General features: G+C 40.6%; 1 protein-coding gene across 1 annotated transcript in view; it reads left to right on the plus strand.

Annotated features, from left to right (window-relative positions):
- The window catches only part of BCKDHB (branched chain keto acid dehydrogenase E1 subunit beta), a 377387-nt gene that overhangs the window by 122004 nt on the left and 236327 nt on the right, over window positions 1-19056 (plus strand). Inside the window, exon 4 of the mRNA XM_073626854.1 lies at window positions 7995-8128. Coding sequence (XP_073482955.1) covers window positions 7995-8128 — 134 coding nt within the window. The remainder of the gene's footprint in view (window positions 1-7994; window positions 8129-19056) is intronic.

Here is a 19056-nt window from a genome sequence, read left to right on the forward strand (position 1 = left end):
TTAACTCTGCTTTTATATAATGAACAGTGGGCCATGACTGAAAAGGCATGACCCTTACTTTTTAGAGGTCCCCTTAGCTTACATATAAGCCTGACTTTTTTTTTTTTTTTTTCCAGAATACCAGGCATTTAAAGTCTGGTATTCAATGTTAAATACCTTTTTTAGAGTAACATATCTTGAAAAGTATGGCTTTCAAAAAAAAACAAGCCTTTATACTCTCCTAGGTGGATGCAGCACCAATCTGATGCTGCATCTGTCCCCAGCCAGCTCTGTAGTGAGAATTGAGCGATCAAACACCACTGATCACGCAGTTTCCCCCCTCCACTCTGAGCAGAGAGCCGTGACAGTCAGCAGATTTCTGCTTTCACCTCCAGTGCTCACTGGAGCCCTAGGCTGTGGAGGGGGCAGGTACCAATCCAGGATTCTGGGTGGATCCTGACCATATGGTTGGGATCTTTTCAGAACCTAGACCAGCTCTGTGATCTCAGAGCAGTGTTACTTACCCAATCCTCTGATCCCTCCAGGCTCTAAGACTGTTCCCAGCAGGCATTTCTCACCGTGTTTCAGTGGTGAGATGCTTTCTGATGTCATCAAGACCAGTGTAGAGCTTGTAGCCCTGCAATGGGTTTGAAGGTTCTGAGGGACAATCCGCTGCTGCAGTGTAGGGGAATAGAGGAGAGCGCTGACTGCAAGGGGAGTGGAGGATCAGGTAAGGAACTGTTCTTTTAGTGGCCCCTAGATGTCAGTTCGCATTTGATCCTTGCTGTGCAGGGACAGCTCCACTGCAGTGGGGCATTTGTCTTCACTGGAGATGGGCTTTAACACATTGATGACCCCAGCATCATACACACATGTGGTGTCACGGTGGTGGGCCCCCTTCTGAGGCGATGTGTATATGTGCTCCTGTGTTTGTGCTGGAAGTGTGCTCCATAGCTCACTCTCAGCATGGAGACAGAGTTGTCAGTGACAAGTCAGGGTCTCGAATGATTGGCAGCCATGAGGGCCAGCTCCCGATCACATGATCACTGTAATAGACAATCTTAGCATATCACAGTAATTATTTTGTAAAACCTGCCCCTGTTCTTTTTTTCTTTTTCTCTACTCTGAATGGAGAAAAAGCTACAGTGGGGGGAAATAACATTGCATAATGCTTGTGCCATTTGTACACACATAAAATGAAGCAGATGCTGCTCCTAATGAGCAAAAGGGGTACCCCTTTGTTAACCACTTCAATACAGGGCACTATAGCCTCTTCCTGGCCAGACCAATTTTCAGCTTTCAGCGCTCTGACACTTTGACAATTACTCAGTCATGCAACACTGTACATTTTTATTGGCTCTTTACCATCATCAGGAATGGGCTGTGTCCTGAGGGACATGCCTCATTGCCTCGCTGGGGGCCCGCAGGAGTGGTGAGAATCGGAGGACGTCATGTGACGTCCACCTGGAGGGAGGAGATGTTCCTGCTGGCATCATATTACTATGGCCTGGTATGGAAGTGGTTAAAAAGAAGCCATCAGCTCTCGTTTTTGATGTGTCTGTGACAGACAGAGAACAAGAAGAGGGAGACCTGGAGCTGCAATCCATACATACAAAGAAACCAAAACAAATTCATTCAGACGTCATGTGTAATAAAAATGGAATAGCACAGGGAAAAAGTATTGAACACTCAATTTATTTAATACTTTGTACATAATCCTTTGTTGGTAATGAACGCTTCAAGATGCCCCATGTATGTATGTATGTAATATGTAAATATTCTTTTTATATACTGTATATAATAGTAAAATCTTTTGCTGCGATTTGCGTTTTCCTGTGGCCGGCGGTCAAAATGTTCCTATCCTGAACTCGATTGTTCTGCATTCAGGAGAGGGAGGTTGAAGCTCATCTAACTGCAGCAGCTCCTAAACTCTGCGAAAAACCTATGTGTACTCAAGTTTGAGCTGCTAGTATACATAAAGTCTATAGGGATTACAGTGGTTCTAATGGCAAAAGTTTTTTTTTTTTTTATCCCAATGCATTCTCTGCATTAAACTGAACTTCACTTTCTCACTCAACGTTGACTATTTTTTAATCCTTATGTTGCTAGCATTAGTAAAGACATAGGAAAGTATATCTTATTTACTTATTTACTTTTGTTTAAACGTATTTTTATTTCTTCAGTTGCGTCCTGGTTTCAGTGCCTAGGGAAATTATGTCATACATCCCAGGAGTCTTCAGTAGGGGGGAGGGGCTTTCTCAGCTAAGCACACCCTCTCATGTTTGCATGCCTGAGCTAAGGTCAGGTTGATTCAAGGAAGTAAACACCGAGATAAATACTGCACTAATGTCCTAGAGCTATAAAAGCCAAGCAGCACAGCAATAGACGATAATGCGTAATAAATGACAAAATAAGTGCACCGCTAAGAAGGTGGAAAAAAACCTTTTGAGGGTTAATAATGTGTAAATATAGTACGTGCAACTGAAGGTTTACTGTGCTATGTGTAAAAATAAAATTGACATAAATACATAGTACATCGAGAGACTATGATAAATGACCATAAATGGTTAAAAGGTGATAAATATCCAAGGTGAAGGAAAAGATTGTTGAATGAATTAAAAGTGTAAAGAGAGCAAGGAGGAAAATTCAAATGGGTATATCACATATGTTCATAAGTGCGAAAGCACAGATCTAATTGTCATATTTTGCAAAGAAAATGTCCAATAGGATACTAAAGTGCAAAAGAAAAATTGTCCAATGGATTTATTGCTGAAATACCAAAGACATGAACAATGTTCCTATGCGCAGTCCAAGGAAGGAGAATGAAGTCCCAATGTCAGCAACCATGATCCCATGCGTGAAAAAGATCCACCACCAATATGGTAGAGACTTACCAGAACTAGTGGACTCAAGGCTTACGCCCAAATGAGTCAACCGGGCAGGAGGTGTAACCACAGCAAAAAGGGGAGCTTCCACGCCACTCTTTCCTGACCACACTAGAAGATGATCCCTTGATCTTTGTTGCGGATCGGTCTTGAGATGACACGATTGTTTCAACGATGGTAAACCAAAGAGGCAAACTGTATATCTCAATGAAAAGCGATGTATCCAAAAGGAACAAAGAAACTCCACATAGTGTAAATCAGCAAGTTCTAGGATTTATTGTAAAAGGTCATAAACACTCGCATGTCCAAGAATAAAAAAGGGCTTGTTTAAAATCTCACTCAGCACAACGCAATGGCATCAACAGATCTCGATCCAACACGTTTCAGCTAAAGAGACATCTGGGGTGTCAGCTTGTCCGGGCCATTGGGGTTATATAGGAAATATGACTGATTAAATGGGGTACTAACCTGTGACAGAGTTCGTATGAATTTGTATGAATTTGTAGTGAGGCAATTGCTTTCTGAAAAGGAAGATGGCGCAGACGCGTGCGGGCCAAGCCTCGTTCTGAAGGACAGGCAATTGCATGCACCATGTCGTCAGCCCATTGATTGAGTGAACAAAGGGCGTGGAAGTATGTTTGTCAAAACAAGGCCGACATCTACAACCACCGCGATAACAGCCAACTTCCTCAAAGGAATCGGGAAGTAGCCAAACCAAGCCTCGATATAGATGGAAAGCAAGACATATTTAAAATGTTTAAGGTTTCTAACGATCATTATGATACTTAAAAAATGACTGAGACATAGTTTGTGACCCATGATTAATCTCTGTACAGAACAATAAAACAGACATAGTAATTTATGGACATCATAATTATTATTTTATACTTTATAAATATATATTTGATAACAGAGAGAAAAAGAAAAATCTAAAAAAAGAAAAAGCACAGAAAAAATCTAAACTAAAATCTCTCGCTTTGTTGGGATCAACCCTTGGATGGCAAATATCAGAAACAAAAACTGGCAAAGACCGCATCATGTCCTATTGATAAAAGCATTGATATCCCACTCCACGTTCATACCTGACGGCGAGTGGGATTGTAATTCGAATATCTAGAAGGTTTCCAACCTTGAAACTCCTCTGGTGGAAGCTCCACCCCTCCAAGGGGAAATTTATCTATCTATAATGAGAAGTTCAGTACCTCTTAGATCACGATTATGGTATTGACGGTAATGCTTGTGTACACTGTGATTGGTATCGCCCTTTTTTTAAATTTTAACTATGTGTTCGTTGACTCTTACAGAAAAAGCCTGACAGAGCTAAAGTCATATATAGAGGTGCTCCCTCCTTACAGAGTAAACTCGCTCCTAATATCAACCCCCTTGTCAGGCCCTTCCTTTTTCACAGCCTTGTCGGGTACGATCCATGTAAAAAGTGCAATGGAGTAGATGTAAGTCTCAATTTACAGTTACTAATCGTTCCTACCCCATGAAACCTTTCTCTACATGTGCTACCAAGTGTATTGTATATCTTTTGAATTGCCTTTGTGGGAAGCAATACATTTTGGTAGAACAATTGGCCCTTTTTCTGTGCGAGTCAACGAACACATAGCTAAAATTAAAAAGGGCGATACCAATCAGAGTACCCAAGCATTAGTCAATACCATAATCGTGACCTGAGAGGTACTGAATTTCTTGGCCCGCACGCGTCCGCACCATTTTGCTTTTTAGGAAGTAAATGCTTCACTACAAACAATTCATACGAACATTGTCACGGGTTGGTACCCTATTTAATCAGTCATATTTCCTATATAAACGCAATGTCCCGGACAGGCTGACACCCCAGATAATCTCTCTTTAGACGAAATGCGTTGGATCAAGCTCTGTCGGTGCTGTTGTGCTGAGTGATATTTTAACCACTTGAAGACCAGCTGCCGCAGTTATACTGCGGCAGGTTGGCTCCCCTGGGCGAGCCGTCATAGCTGTATGTTGGCCGCTCTAAGAGCACTAGGGGGTGGTGCATGTGATGACTGAGCCGATGCACGTGCCCGGCGTTTGCGGTGTCTGCCAGGCACTCGCGATCGCCCATTGAGAGCAACAGAATGGAGGTCTGTCAATGTAAACACAGATCTCCATTCTGTCAGGGGTGAGGAGACTGATCTGCTGTTCCTACTGCTTAGGAACAGGTCTCCTCCCCCAGGCAGTCCCATCCCCCACAGTTAGAAACACTCCCTAGGACACACATTTAACACCTTGAGTGCCCCCTAGTGTTAACCCCTTCCCTGTCAATGACATTTATACAGTAATCAGTGGCTATTTTTAGAACTGATCACTGTATAAATGTCAATGGTCCCAAAAAAGTGTCCGATCTGTCTGCTGCAATGTCGCAGTCCCAAAAAAAAAGCTGATCACCGCTGTTACTAGTATAAAAAAATAAAAAATTATAATGAAAATGCCATAAATCTATCCCCTATTGTAGACGCTATGACTTTTGCGCAAACCAATCAATATACACTTATTGTGATTTATTTATTTATTTAAACAAAAATATGTAGAAGACTACATATCGGCCTAAACTGAGGAAGAAATACCTTTTTTTTTGTTTTTTAATTGGGGATATTTATTATAGCAAAAAGTAAAAAAAAAAAAGTTGTGTTTTTTTTATATTTATTTTTCAAAATTGTTGCTTTTTTTGGTTTATAGCCAAAAAAATTAAAAACCACAGATGTGATTAAATACCACCAAAAGTAAGCTCTATTTGTGCGAAATAAAGACGTACATTTTGTTTGGGTACAGCATCGCACGACCACCCAGTTGTCAGTTAAAGCAACGCAGTGCCGTATCGCATAAAATGGCCTGGTCACTAAGGGGGCAAATCTTTTGATCCTTAAGTGGTTAAACGAGCGCTTTTTTTTAATTCTTGGACATGCAAGTGTTCTTGACCTTTTACAATAAATCCTAGAACTTGCCGATTTACACTATGTGGAGTTTCTTTGTCCTTTTTTTGGATACATCGCTGCTCATCGAGATATACAGCTTGCCTCTTTTGTTTACCATTGTTGACGCAATCGTGTCATCTCAAGACCGATCCGCAACAAAGATCAAAGGATCACCTTCCATTGTGGTCAGGAAAGAGTGGCGTGGAAGCTCCACTTTTTGGTGTGGTTACACCTGCCTGGTTGACTCATTTGGGCGTAAGCCTTATTGAGTCCACTAGTTCTGGTAAGCCTCTTCCATATTGGTGGTGGATCTTTTTCACGTATGGGATAATTATTGCTGACATTGAGACTTCATTGCCCTTCTTTGGACTATGCTTAGGAACATTGTTCTTGTCTTTGGTATTTCAACAATGAATGCATTGGACATTTCTCTTTTGGACATTTTCTTAGCACTGATCTAATTGTCAAATTTTGCATTCACATTTATGCACATTGAATTTTCCTCCTTGCTCTCTTTACACTTTTAATTCATTCCACAATCTTTTCCTTCACCTTGGATATTTTATCACCTTTTCTTTTAACCATTTATGGTAATTTTATTATCGTCTCTCGATGTATAATATATTTGTCAATTTTATTTTTACACATAGCACAGTGAACGTTCAGTTGCACGTACTGTATTTACACCTTATTAACCCTCCAAAAGGTTTTTTTGTTTTTTTTTTTTTTTCACCACCTTAGCGCTGCACTTATTTTGTGATTTCAGAAAGTAAATGTTACATGAATCATCTGCCCTTTCTCAAGATGGCCATGACCAGAAATGTTAGGGAGGTGTTTTTCAAAGGGATTTCTCAACAAAATAAAGCATGGAGACATGGATGGATGGGGGAGTGTGCTTTGAATATTAAAAATTAATGAAATAGAAGGTCCGCCACCCCGGCAAAAATTAAGCCAGCAGCTACACATACTGCAGCTGCTGACTTTTAATAATAGGACACTTACCTGTCCTGGAGTCCAGCGATGTCGGCACCGCAGCTGTTTCCATCAGCTGTTGGGTGCTGCCGCCGTCATTGCTCGTAAGGGAATCTGGTAGTAAAGCATTACAGCTTCACTCTGGGATCCCTACTGCGCATGTGCGAGGCACCGCTGCACTCTCCTACTGGCCCAGCGACGGGGGGGGGGGGGGGGGGAGTAGGAGGGGGCTGAGCTGCTGACATAATGTGCCGCAGCCCGGTCTCCCGCAAAGTAGGGAAGGGTACCTGTCAGAGGTATCCGCTTCACCCTCCCCCCGAAAGGTGCCAAATGTGGCACGGGGGGGGGGGGGGGAGGGGGGGAGACAAATGAGCGGATGGGGGGGGGACTGCTCTTTTTAAATAGCATTTTGGTTTGTGGTGCTCAAATGAAGTGTAGTTCCATTTTAAGGTGAAAAAAGCTTTCATGTGTCTGTGTACAGTTCCAAAAAAAAAAAAATTGTCTCTGCATAGCTTTGCACTAGATCCTGGCCATTGACATCAGAGGTTGGTTGGATGTATAGACAAAATACGAACATCTTTAGAAATCTGCAGGGCTAACTTTCTGCATGAACATAGGTGCAAAGCTTATCCAAGCATTTATATTTCACTTTTGAAAATACTGTTTCTTCATGAAGATTACAGTATTTTCTTCCTTCATTCACTGCAGCAGCAAGAAGTGGTGGTGGTTATGTTTATTTTCTTTTATTTTAGTTTATATTTTTCTTGGTGTGTCAATTTTCCCATTGCTGGTAAAAGGTGAATTTATTGTGACTGTATACTGTATATGCTGTGTCGCTCAGACTTTGGTACTGAAAGATGGCTCTGAAAGATGGCACATACAGTTTAGCTTTGAGGATTTCCGCTTGGTTGTGTGTCTGGGTTTATGAAATACTAAGCATACCAGACCTGTTTGGCTTATGGGACTAATAACCTGCTTTCCTGATACAAAGAGCTGCAAAGTCCTGCATAATAGAATGTGGCAGTCTGCCCCAGCACTTCACTATTTACAAAGCCTGGTAATAACTGACACATTCTTTCTCCTCCTAATTCTTTGTGTACTCTGTCAAAGTTGGGTTTCCTTCTGCCGGCAGTGATTCATGTTTGCGTTCAATCCCAAATAGATTGTATAACAGATCACTTTAACAAGCAGTATGTCAGTTACTGAATTTGTTTTCCAGGTAAAGACAGAGTTTTCAACACTCCCTTGTGTGAACAGGGAATTGTTGGATTTGGCATCGGAGTTGCAGTTTCTGGCGCTACCTCCATTGCTGAGATCCAGTTTGCAGACTACATATTTCCAGCATTCGATCAGGTTTGTTCATCTAGTTTATAAAATACAGAACTGGTATGTCTTGTTGAATACACAAAGTCAAAAAGGAAAACCCAAACTTTATTTACTAATCTAAATTCCATTGTTTCATGCATTTATGACGATAGATTTGTGTACTATAGTAAACCTGTGAAAAAGGGAGTTGGTTTCCAAAACTGTCCCTATAAATATTTGGGGAACTTTGAGTCTATATTTTTATATCTTGTGTTTTCTTAAATAAATGTATACAATTTTTTATATATAGATTATATAAAATATTTTTTCATCTAATCTCATTCATAATGTATTATGACCCCTTTCACTTTTTTCAATTTTTGTTATGTTGCAGCCTGAAACTACAGTTGTTTGAATTAAATCTTTTTTTTCTCATTATTCTACACTCAGTACCCCATAATGACAAAGTGAAAACAGAACTTTAGAAATATCTGTGAATTTTTTTAAAAATGAAAAACTGAAATGTCACATTCAAATATCACACTTAAGTAATCAGACTCTGTACTCTGTTGAAGCACCTTTTGGCAACAATTACAGCCCTGAGTCTTTTTTGGTATGACCCGACAAGCTTTGCACACCTGCATTGGGGGATTTTCTGTCATTCTTGTTTGCGAATCCTCTCAAACTCTGTTAGGTTGGAATGACGTTGGACAGCCATTTTCAGGTCTCTCCAGAGATGTTTAAGTCAGGGCTCTGGCTTGGCCACTCTAGGACATTCACAGAGTCGTCCTTAAGCCACTTCTGTATTGTCTTGGCTGTGTGCTTATGATCGTTGTCATGTTGAAAGGCGAATGTCCAGTCTGAGGTCCTGAGTGCTGTGGAAAAGGTTTTCATTGAGGATATCTCTATACTTTGTTCCAATCAGCTTTCCCTCAACCCTGGCCAGTCTCCCAGTCCCTACTGCTGAAAAACACCCCCCGCCACCACCATGTTTCACTGGTATTGGGCAGGGGATGAGCGGTGCCTGGTTTCCTCCGGACATAATGTTAAAAATTGAGGCCAAACCGTTCAATCTTGGTTTCATCATACCAGAGAATCTTGTTCCTCACAGTCTGAGAGTCCTTCAGGTGCTTTTTGCAAACTGCAAGTGGGCTTTCATGTGTTTTTGCAGAGAGAGGCTTCCGTCTGCCATAAAGCCCAGATCCGTGGAGGGCTGCAGTGATGGTTGTCCTTTTGGAACTTTGTCCCATCTCCACACAGGATCTCATGAGCTCAGAGTGAACATGGGGTTCTTAGTCACCTCTCTTACTAAGGCCCTTCTCTCCCGATTTCTCAGTTTGATTGGGCGACCAGCTTTTTGAAGAGTCCTGGTTGTGCCAAATGTCTCCTATTTGAGAGTTATGGAGGCCATTGTGCTTTTGGAAACCTTCAGTGCAGCATAATTTTTTCTTTTTCTTTTTTTTTCTCCCCAGATCTGTGTCTTACAATAATAATCCAATCTCTGAGCTCTGCAGGCAGTTCCTTTTTACCTCCATGGTTTTTCCTCTGATATAGTTTGCATTGTCGGCTGTGAGGCCTTTTTATAAAAAGGCATGTGCCTTTCCAAATTATGGCCAATTAGGCTCGATTCACACCTATGCATGTTGCTTTTGCCGCGATTTGCGTTTTTTTTTTTTTTTTTTCATTTTTTTTACAGTCTTACAAAAAAATTACAAAAAAAAAAAAAATAAAAAAAAAAAAAAACGGCAAAAACGCACCAAAAACGCATCAAAAACGCATCAAAAACGCTGCAAAAAAGGTGCACTTGCGTTTTTGATGCTTGTCCATTGAAAACCATTACATGCAAAACGCTGCATTTTGCATGAGAAAAAGTCCCCGACCCTTTCCAAAAACGCGGAGATACAAAAAAGCATTGATGTGAACATGTTCCATAGGAACCCATGTTAAAAAATTCCCGTGCATTTCTGCAAAATGCAAAATGCATCAAAAAACGCGCTAGTGTGAATGGGGCCTTAAGGTAATTTATCACAGATAGACTCCGGTCAAGGTGTAGACGCTTCTCTGCAACAATCAAGATAAATGGGAGGCATCTGAGCTTTCAAATTTTGTTGCAAGGGTCTAACTACTTATGCCAATGTGATATTTCAGTTTTTCGTTTTTTTATGCATTTTGCAAACATTTCTAAAATTTAATTTTCACTTAGTCATACTGGGGCACTGAGTGTAGATTAGATTAATGAAAAAAATGAATTTAAACTCTAGTATCAGACTGCAACATAACACAATTGAAAAAAAAAAAAAGTGAAGGTGGTCTGAATACTTTATGAATGCATTGTGTGTATGTATGTATTTTTAATTCATGTACTGTTCTGCTGTGGTTCATCCAGTTCTGTGTAAATGTTTTACCTTGATTATTAGGGCCCATATACACCAGCTCAGAGTTTAACACATACCTCAACACACGTTGCATTAAAGCATGTGTTTTGGCTATCAATACAGCCCAACAGACCAAAATCACACCTACAGCATGTTTGGGCAGTACAGTACACCGGTACATTGAGGCGATATTTACAGTGAGTAGCACTGGAGCACAGCAAAGCATGTAACCTGTACTATGATAGCAAATTGGTGTGATTGAACCCCTTAATATCTGTTAATAATGGCCTTTTTCAACAGCTGTGAGAAAGCAATGAAAAGATCTTAGAGCTCCACATCATGGCTTTATTAAAGCAGTAGAAAACTGCAGCTTAAAAAAAAAAAAATCCCCTGCAAGGCAATGTCATAATGTGCTAGTATGCATACTAGCACATTATGCAAGGCTTGCCTTAAAACTAAGCTCTCCAGCGGCCCGCTGTTACTGCTGACAGGGCTTCCATCTTCACCCAGTCTTCCTTCTGGGTTTGTGGCATCCAGCTACATGAGTCAGATTACAAAAGCAGCTTCCTTGGCTGTAAAGTATAGGAGGGTTTTATTCCGTTTTTAGGGCTGTCGGTCCGATAGACCTCTACAAATTTGACAGTGCCTAAAAATGGAGAGCAACTGAGCATGTGCAGAGCAGGGTGAGACATTGTATTACTGTTTAAAAAAAACAGTATAGACAATTATTTTTAATGTTTTACATAGCTATACCTGCAAAAGAATCCAGCCTAAAGTTATGCAGGAATGTTCTGATTAAAGTTCCACTTTAAAGCCATAGTCATGTGACACTGCAGTCTGAGTCTTCTCATACATATTGTTTACATGAGGCATGGTCCTTCTTTGGGTGTGCATATCATTAATGGCCTGCTTGACAAGGACACTTCTTATATTTGCCTAGAAAGGGACGTTAAAGTACATGATATTTTGGTATTTTGTTCAGACTTTCATTATTTTGTGTTTTCTGCTTATTACAGCTATCCATTATATAATTTTCTCTAATGCTTACATTATATTTTCTTTTCTAATTATGATCAGACAGATGGTTAATAAAAGCAAGAATCATTCCCCTCAAGGCTCAAAATAATTCATGAGTAGAACATTAACGCATTAACACACAAAAAACATGCTTATTAAGCCAATTCAAAGTAGTGAGGAGGTTTTTTTTTTTTTTTTTTTTTTTTTGCAAATTGCCATTAATTCACTCCTCATGATTATCAAGCTGGACAGACAGAATTGAGGTTTCTCTAGTTCAAGACCAGCTAGTTGAACAAGAAAAATCACCTGATGTTTCCCCATCTACACTAAACAATGTCTTCTGCTGCTGGCTATTGTATTTTGACAGGTGGCGGCTGCTCCTGACAGAATATGTAAACAGGGAGTGCTGCTAATTGGATGCAGTCACTGTTCAGCCCACCATTTTCTGTCCAATGCCAGTAAAGGAACCCATAGTGAATACATGGAGTGGTGGTGAATGCCTAGAATAGTGCATCAGTCCATGGCTCCAACTTATTGGAGGGAATGCCCACAGTAGCTGAGAAGATGCCCAGACCAGTTGGACAGCCCTTGTGATAGGGGATGTTTGCTTCTGAATGGCCAGGAGCAGACGGTGAACATGTCCCTTAAGCTAGCTACACATTATACAATTTTTTTATTTACCTTACATTATGTAGTGCAAGGGCCTGCCTGATTGCATACAATTTTGAAAGTGTTTAGGTGGGACCTCATATTAATTGGTTTTGGTAAATCTGACAGAAAATTGTACAAGAAAATTGTATAATGTGTAACCAGCTCAGCCAGGGTACATTGGGAGAGATCCAAGAACAGGGTCAGCTGTGAACTATCAAAGTCATCGCTTTGCTTGCGCTTTGTAGAAAGTTTCTTTCAAGCTGAAATAGTGCAAAAAAAATTGCATGGCTGAGGGTTGTTAGGATGCCTAAAGCCTGGTGTTCTGTGCTTTTGATATGTTCTGTTACCTGTCTGACCAGAAGGGAATTGAATAATCCTTAAACCATGGCCTTAACTTCACTCCTGTTGCCTCAGGGGGCCTGCGTTCCCTATCTGATCTGGGCAACCTCACGGCTCCTGTGAGCATTTGCTCCATTGAGATGGAGCCATGGCCTAATCACCACTCCAGCCACTCGCCAAACTTCCTCAATAAGGTGACTGTCAGCCTTCGCCCCCCCCAGCCATTGAGGGGATGTTAGTCATCCCACAGAGTTGCAAGTCCTTGAGCATGGTATATACTTTACTGTGCTATCCTCATGTTCCATTACTGTTGTCCCAAATTATATTCCCTTGTCTCCCACTTGCACTCATTCACCCAGGATGTACAGGGAGTGGATGTAATCTTAGTGTGTTCAGACTTCCCCAGTCTTGAGAGGGCAGCAAGGTGTGGCATGTCCCATGAAAGCCCGGACTTGAACACAGGAATGAGACGTTACTATCTCTGGGAACCACTTTCAAGCGCAGGAGGCAGTGTGCTTGTCTGCTAGTGGAGGTAGTCTTGCTGGGAGGTCATGATAGATTGCAGTTCCTCTACCACAATGGTTAAGGAAGAGATGTTTTATTTCCTCCCAGTGCCTGGGAAGGTCCACCTCCTCCATCTCCTGGTCAGAATCATGGGACTGTAGGTTCTTTTGTATGTGTGGAATGTAGTGATTTGGGAGAAGATGCTAAATGCTTCTCTTGACCAGGGGCCGTTTTGTCTGCACAAAGCATGCATGAGGAGTAAAAAAAAAAAGTTTTTAGCCCTCTTTCTTCCCAAGGTAGTGCATGTTTCTTGTGTGTGGGAACTTCTTCACAATGGAGTACACACTCCCATTTGGAGGAGCGTAATCGTTCCATTATCAAGGTTCCCTTGGGTAGAAATATGGCGTGAATCTAGGAGCACTCAGTAGATGCGTCTGATCTGTCATTGGCAAACCACATCCCTTTTGACATACTTTTTTATTGTGTTGCATTTTTTTTTTTTTTAATATTCAATTTGAAGTGACTTTAAAGATGAAATACAGGTCCATGCATCAAAAATTCGTCATGCAAGATTTATTTTTTGCAAAACACTGCAATGCAACACATTGGTCTGATGAGGTTCTTTTAAAAAAACCTTTATTTTTTCTGTTCATTCCTGGACCTTTTTAAAAAGAATCTAAATCCAGTTTAAGTTACAACAAATTTTATTTACACTCACAATCCTCCAGTCTGTATGAAGCCTTGTGGCAAACTCTTGTCATAGTTAACTCCCACTTTCCTTCACTGAATATTCCCAAATACGAAAAAGTAAGCACCCTGCAGGCAACATGCTTGAGAGATATATTATACAGCTCCTATAAAATGGCAGTGTAGCATGTGCAGTACAAGACAGGATAAGTTAATCCTTAAGGATAACAGAAATATGGCACATACATTTCAACCCTCTAAAGAAATGGATGCAAAATTGCGACGTGTTAAACGCACTACATACTTTTCTGCAGCGCCTCCATTGAGGTCTGTTGAACCAAAAATGCACAGTTTTGCGTTTAAAAAAGTCACTGACCTTTTCCAAAAATGCAACGGCTGAAAAAAGCTTAGATGTTAAATTGTCCCATAGGAAACCATGTTAAATGGACTGTAATGAGTTTCTGCAAAAACCACCAAAAAATGTATAGGTGTGAGCCAGACCTTAAGGTAAAATAAACTTTTATGTGCAGCTGGCTGTGCTTTTTATTAAAATTTATATTTTGAATTATAACTTGAAAAGAACAGGCACATATCATCAAGTAAATAACTGTAGACATCAGCTTCAGGAGAGTACCAATTTCACTATTGAAGGAAAATATCAAGAAGCTCTGGGATGATACAACACGCTAGTGTCTGTTGAAAAGTTAATCCTCATCTTTCAGGGGCACTTTTCTCTGTATTTGACTGAATGCACTTTAGGTCCTTTTATGCAATTGTTTAAATTCTTTTTAACCTTGGTCATTTCCTTGAAAAAAAGGTCTTTAAATTACAGTAGCAAAGTTGCTTAGGAAATTGAATTCTGATTTGTAAATGTTGTGGTTCGTCATTAGCTTAACACAAAACAGCTGTTAAAACTAATTAGGAAATGATTCTTATTTTATCAATGTCTTCTTTATCTGGGATATCTTTCAGCAACAGCACATAACTGCATTTAGAATTTTGCTTCTAGATGTCCAAGTGTTGAGTCTGAAAACCAGAATTCCTTATTTAGCATATTCCTACAGTGGGTTTCCCTTGTGATTTACAGATTTTAATGTAAAATGCCTGCTTTTGTTAATGTAAACCCCATCACTAAAATATATAAGCCTTTAGCAAAATAATTTTCGGTATTAAGCTCTATCGCCATATCATACACCATTTTAACATCAGCATTGTAATTACATTACAAACAATTATTTTTTGACAGTCCAATATAAGCTTAAATGAAAAATCCTCTTTCATGTTGTGAGTGCTGCCTGTCTGCTGGTCAACTCTTTCACCAACTTTCTGAATTCTGTGCATGCTTTGCAGCTTCTTCTAATTTTAAATGTTGACCATAGATGCACTTCAAGCATTACTTTTCTATTTCAGTCTGCAGACTGTCATAATTTTTTAAAACTGCCAAAAAAACTCTCCCAAACAACCATGCAGATAGAGGTTTACAGGGGGCTGAAATTCACTAAGCGTTAAATACAGCATGAGTATTGGCATTAAAATAAATCATGCAGTATTTATCTCAAGCACACAATTAAAAAAAATGCATGTTAAATACAGCATGCATTCACATTTTTTTTTTATTTTGTAGTGTTTAGTAAATTTTTTTACACCTTATTTTACTGCAGACTAGTTGTACCACTGCTCAGAGATGCTGGTTGTCAGAGAGCCAGCAACTGCTGGCATCCTAACAACCAGTTACTAACCCCTGCTCTGCTCATTCAGCTATCAACTGGGGATTCCTGGCTGACAAGTGAAAGTAAACGAAAGAGCCAGTACAGGTAAAAAAAAACAATGCCCCCACAATCCACACCAGACTCTTCGGGTCTGCTATGAAATTTTAAGGGGACCCAATTAAATGGCATAAGGTCTCCCAAGCGTGCATGTTGATGAGGCCCTTTTCTCCTTTTAAAGTCCTTTGTTAAAGAGAAAATGTAAAAATGCCCCACAAGGTACATTGCCAGTCACATTCCTCCAGCGATGCAGGTCCATGACGATCATGATGAATGATGGCCTCTAAGCCTCCTAAAAGAAAAAATCAAACACCCTCTGAGACCTAACCGATTTAATCACTTCCCTCGTTCCAAATAACATCTGAGTCCCAGCCACTAAAGTAAACTAAGCAGTGTGGTCATCCAGGTGACGACATTGACTAAATCTGGACATGCCCATATTTGGCCAATGATCTCACATGGGTGACCCCACTCCTTTTTTTATGTTTGTTTCGCCGGGAACCAGATATATCCTGAGAAAAGTAAGCGACTGGATTGAAGGTGCATCTTCAGGTCCCCGCTGCTAAACTAAACAAAGGGGTGGGGGCCATCTTGGTGACTGCAATATCCGGTGGGCACAGTGGGTGACAGTATCCTGGGAGGATGTCATATGATGTCAACCCAGGGTGGGAGAGCTCCCATTTGGCCATCATTTTACAATATGCCTGCTGGGAAGCTGTTAAAGAAAACATGAGCTAGCAGGCAAAACACATTTTTTTTATTTCTTATGGGCTTCATATTCAACTGTAGGTCATAACAGAACGGCACAATCATAAAACAAAACATGACAGCAAGTAAAAAAAAAAAAAAAAAAAAACGATACCTGTTCAAAAGTTTGCACACCGTTTTTCCTCAGTTGAAGTGTCCTTATTTCCCACCCCTGCTTTGGATAGAATAGTAGAAGCAAGGTAAACTAAGGGACGTATTTCTGTAACATATACAGTCCTTGTAGATACGTTTTTATTGAGGTTTCCTATCTGTTCCAAGGCAGGGTAGGAACTGGATATCGGCCTTATCTCTGAGCAGGTTTTTGAAGAGATCCTCCGGTTTGTTCACTCTTGTCTCTCGCACTCCATCACATAGATTGACCCAGATCTTTATTCTCCGCAGGGTATATAGAACCCCCAAATTTTTGCATTCTATAGGCCAGAATCTGACCCAGATGTGGTCATCCAGGTATACATCTTCTGTGGCGGTGCACCAAACTCCATAAATATTAGGAGGAGGTGGTTGGCAAACTTAATGGGTTCTTGGATGTAAATATTTCTGTTGAACTACCTACATGCCTATTGGGCTACCTTGATGCCTCTTTATACTCCGCCCCCCCCCATGTTGAATACTATCTTGGGTGCTCTTTTTGTGGCCTGCAGACAAATTGCCCTTAACCACTTAAGGACTGGGCCTCTTTTTTAGATGTGTTTTTTTGCTAGAAAATTACTTGGAACCTCCAAACATTATACATTTTTTTTTCTTTCTAACACCCTAGAGAATAAATTGGCGGTTGTTGCAATACTTTCTGTCACACCGTATTTGCGCAGCGGTCTTACAAACGCACTTTTTTTTTTTAAAAATACGCTTTTTTAAAATTAAGAAATAAGACAAAAGTAAAGTTAGCCCATTTTTTTTTTCATATTGTGAAAGATAATGTTACGCCGAGTAAATTGATAACCAACATGTCACCCTTCAAAACTGCGCCCGCTTGTGGAATGGCGACAAACTTTTACCCTTAAAAATCTCCATAGGCGTCATGTAAAATTTTTTTAGAGGTTGCATGTTTTGCGTTTCAGAGGAGGTCTAGGGTTAGCATTATTGCTCTCGCTCTACTGATCGCGGCGATACCTCACATGTATGGTTTGAACACCGTTTTCATATGCGTTCGCTTCTGCACGCGAGCTCGGCGGGACGGGGCACGTTTAAAAAAATTTAATTTTTTTTCTTATTTATTTTACCTTTATTTTTACACTGTTTTAAAAAAAAAATTGTCACTTTTCCTATTACAAGGAATAGAATAGAAAAATAGCACGACAGGACCTCTTAAATATGAGGTCTGGGTTTTTTTAAATAATATATGGGGCGACACAGTGGTGTAGTGGATAGCACTTTCGCCTAGCAGTAAGAAGGGTTGCTGGTTCGAATCCCAACCACGACACTACCTGCCTGGAGTTTGCATGTTCTCCCTGTGCCTGCGTGGGTTTCCTCCGGGTACTCCGGTTTCCTCCCACACTCCAAAGACATGCTGGTAGGTTAATTGGATCCTGTCTAAATTGGCCCTAGTATGTATGAATGTGAATTAGGGACCTTAGATTGTAAGCCCCTTGAGGGTAGGGACTGATGTGAATGTACATTGTATATGTAAAGCGCTGCGTAAATTGACGGCGCTATATAAGTACCTTAAATAAATAAAATATATATATATATATATATATATATATATATATATATATATATATATATATATATATATATATATATATATAATAAAACACAATAGGATCACATAGTAACTAACATGACTGCCAGTCATGGTGATCACAAGTAGGCTGGAGATTTATTCACAAAATAAATAATAATGTATAATGTACCGTATAAGTCGAGTTTTTCAGCACAGTTTTTTTGTGCTGAAAGTGCCCCCTCGGCTTATACTCGAGTCTGGTTGACACTTACTGGTCTCCGGGTGTTCTCCAGTCAGTTCTCTAGAGCAGGGGTCTCCGTATCCCGGCCCGCAGACCACGTCCGGCCTGCTCGTGTGTTTTGCCCGCTCCTGTCTTTCGCCCGTAGCTGGCAGTCAGAGCCGCTCCCATAACTTCCGCCCATGCTGTGACGCTGGGTGCTAGGTTTGGCCGCTGGGACTGCCGATGTCCTAGCAGCCAGTGACATCATTGGTGCGGCACCTTTTGGCTACCTGCCCGCTGTTTGTATTAAAGATCCTTCTGCAGCGGGCAGGAGTCGGGAGATGAAAAAGAGCTGAAGTCAGCTCTATTACTAAAGCAAGTAATGTATCACAGAGGGCAAGAGAAGAGAGCCGCCACTGGATAATCAGAGCAGGGAACATCACAGCTTTCGTTTCAATAGCTGTGTGTTCTGTGCCGTCACATAAGCCCCTCCTCTTTTTCCGGGACTTTGATAGACAGATCACCCGTCCGATCCTAGGACGGGTGACATGTATCAAAGTTCCCAGGACAAGGGTAGGGGCTTATGTGACTGCGCTCAGAAGGGGAACACACAGCTATTGAAATGAAAGCTGTGATGTTCCCTGCTCTGATCATCCAGTGGTGGCTCTCCTCTCTTCCCCTCCATAGGTAGGCTGTACGGTGGGACACAGGCTGTACAGTGGGACACAGGCTGCATATGGGGACTCTGATAAGACACTGATGGGGACACTCTGATGTAATTTTATTGGTATCTATTTTTATTTTTGAAATTTACCGTACCAGTAGCAGCTGCATTTCCCACCCTAGGCTTATACTCAAATCAATAAGTTTTCCCAGTTTTTTGTGGTAAAATTAGGTTTTACTCGGCTTATACTCGAGTATATACCGTACCTCCTGTTTAATACTATAATTGTCTGATACAATTTACTTTTATTATAAAAACAATA

Source organism: Aquarana catesbeiana, linkage group LG04 (genome assembly GCF_042186555.1).
Source record: "Aquarana catesbeiana isolate 2022-GZ linkage group LG04, ASM4218655v1, whole genome shotgun sequence".
Taxonomy (NCBI): domain Eukaryota; kingdom Metazoa; phylum Chordata; class Amphibia; order Anura; family Ranidae; genus Aquarana; species Aquarana catesbeiana.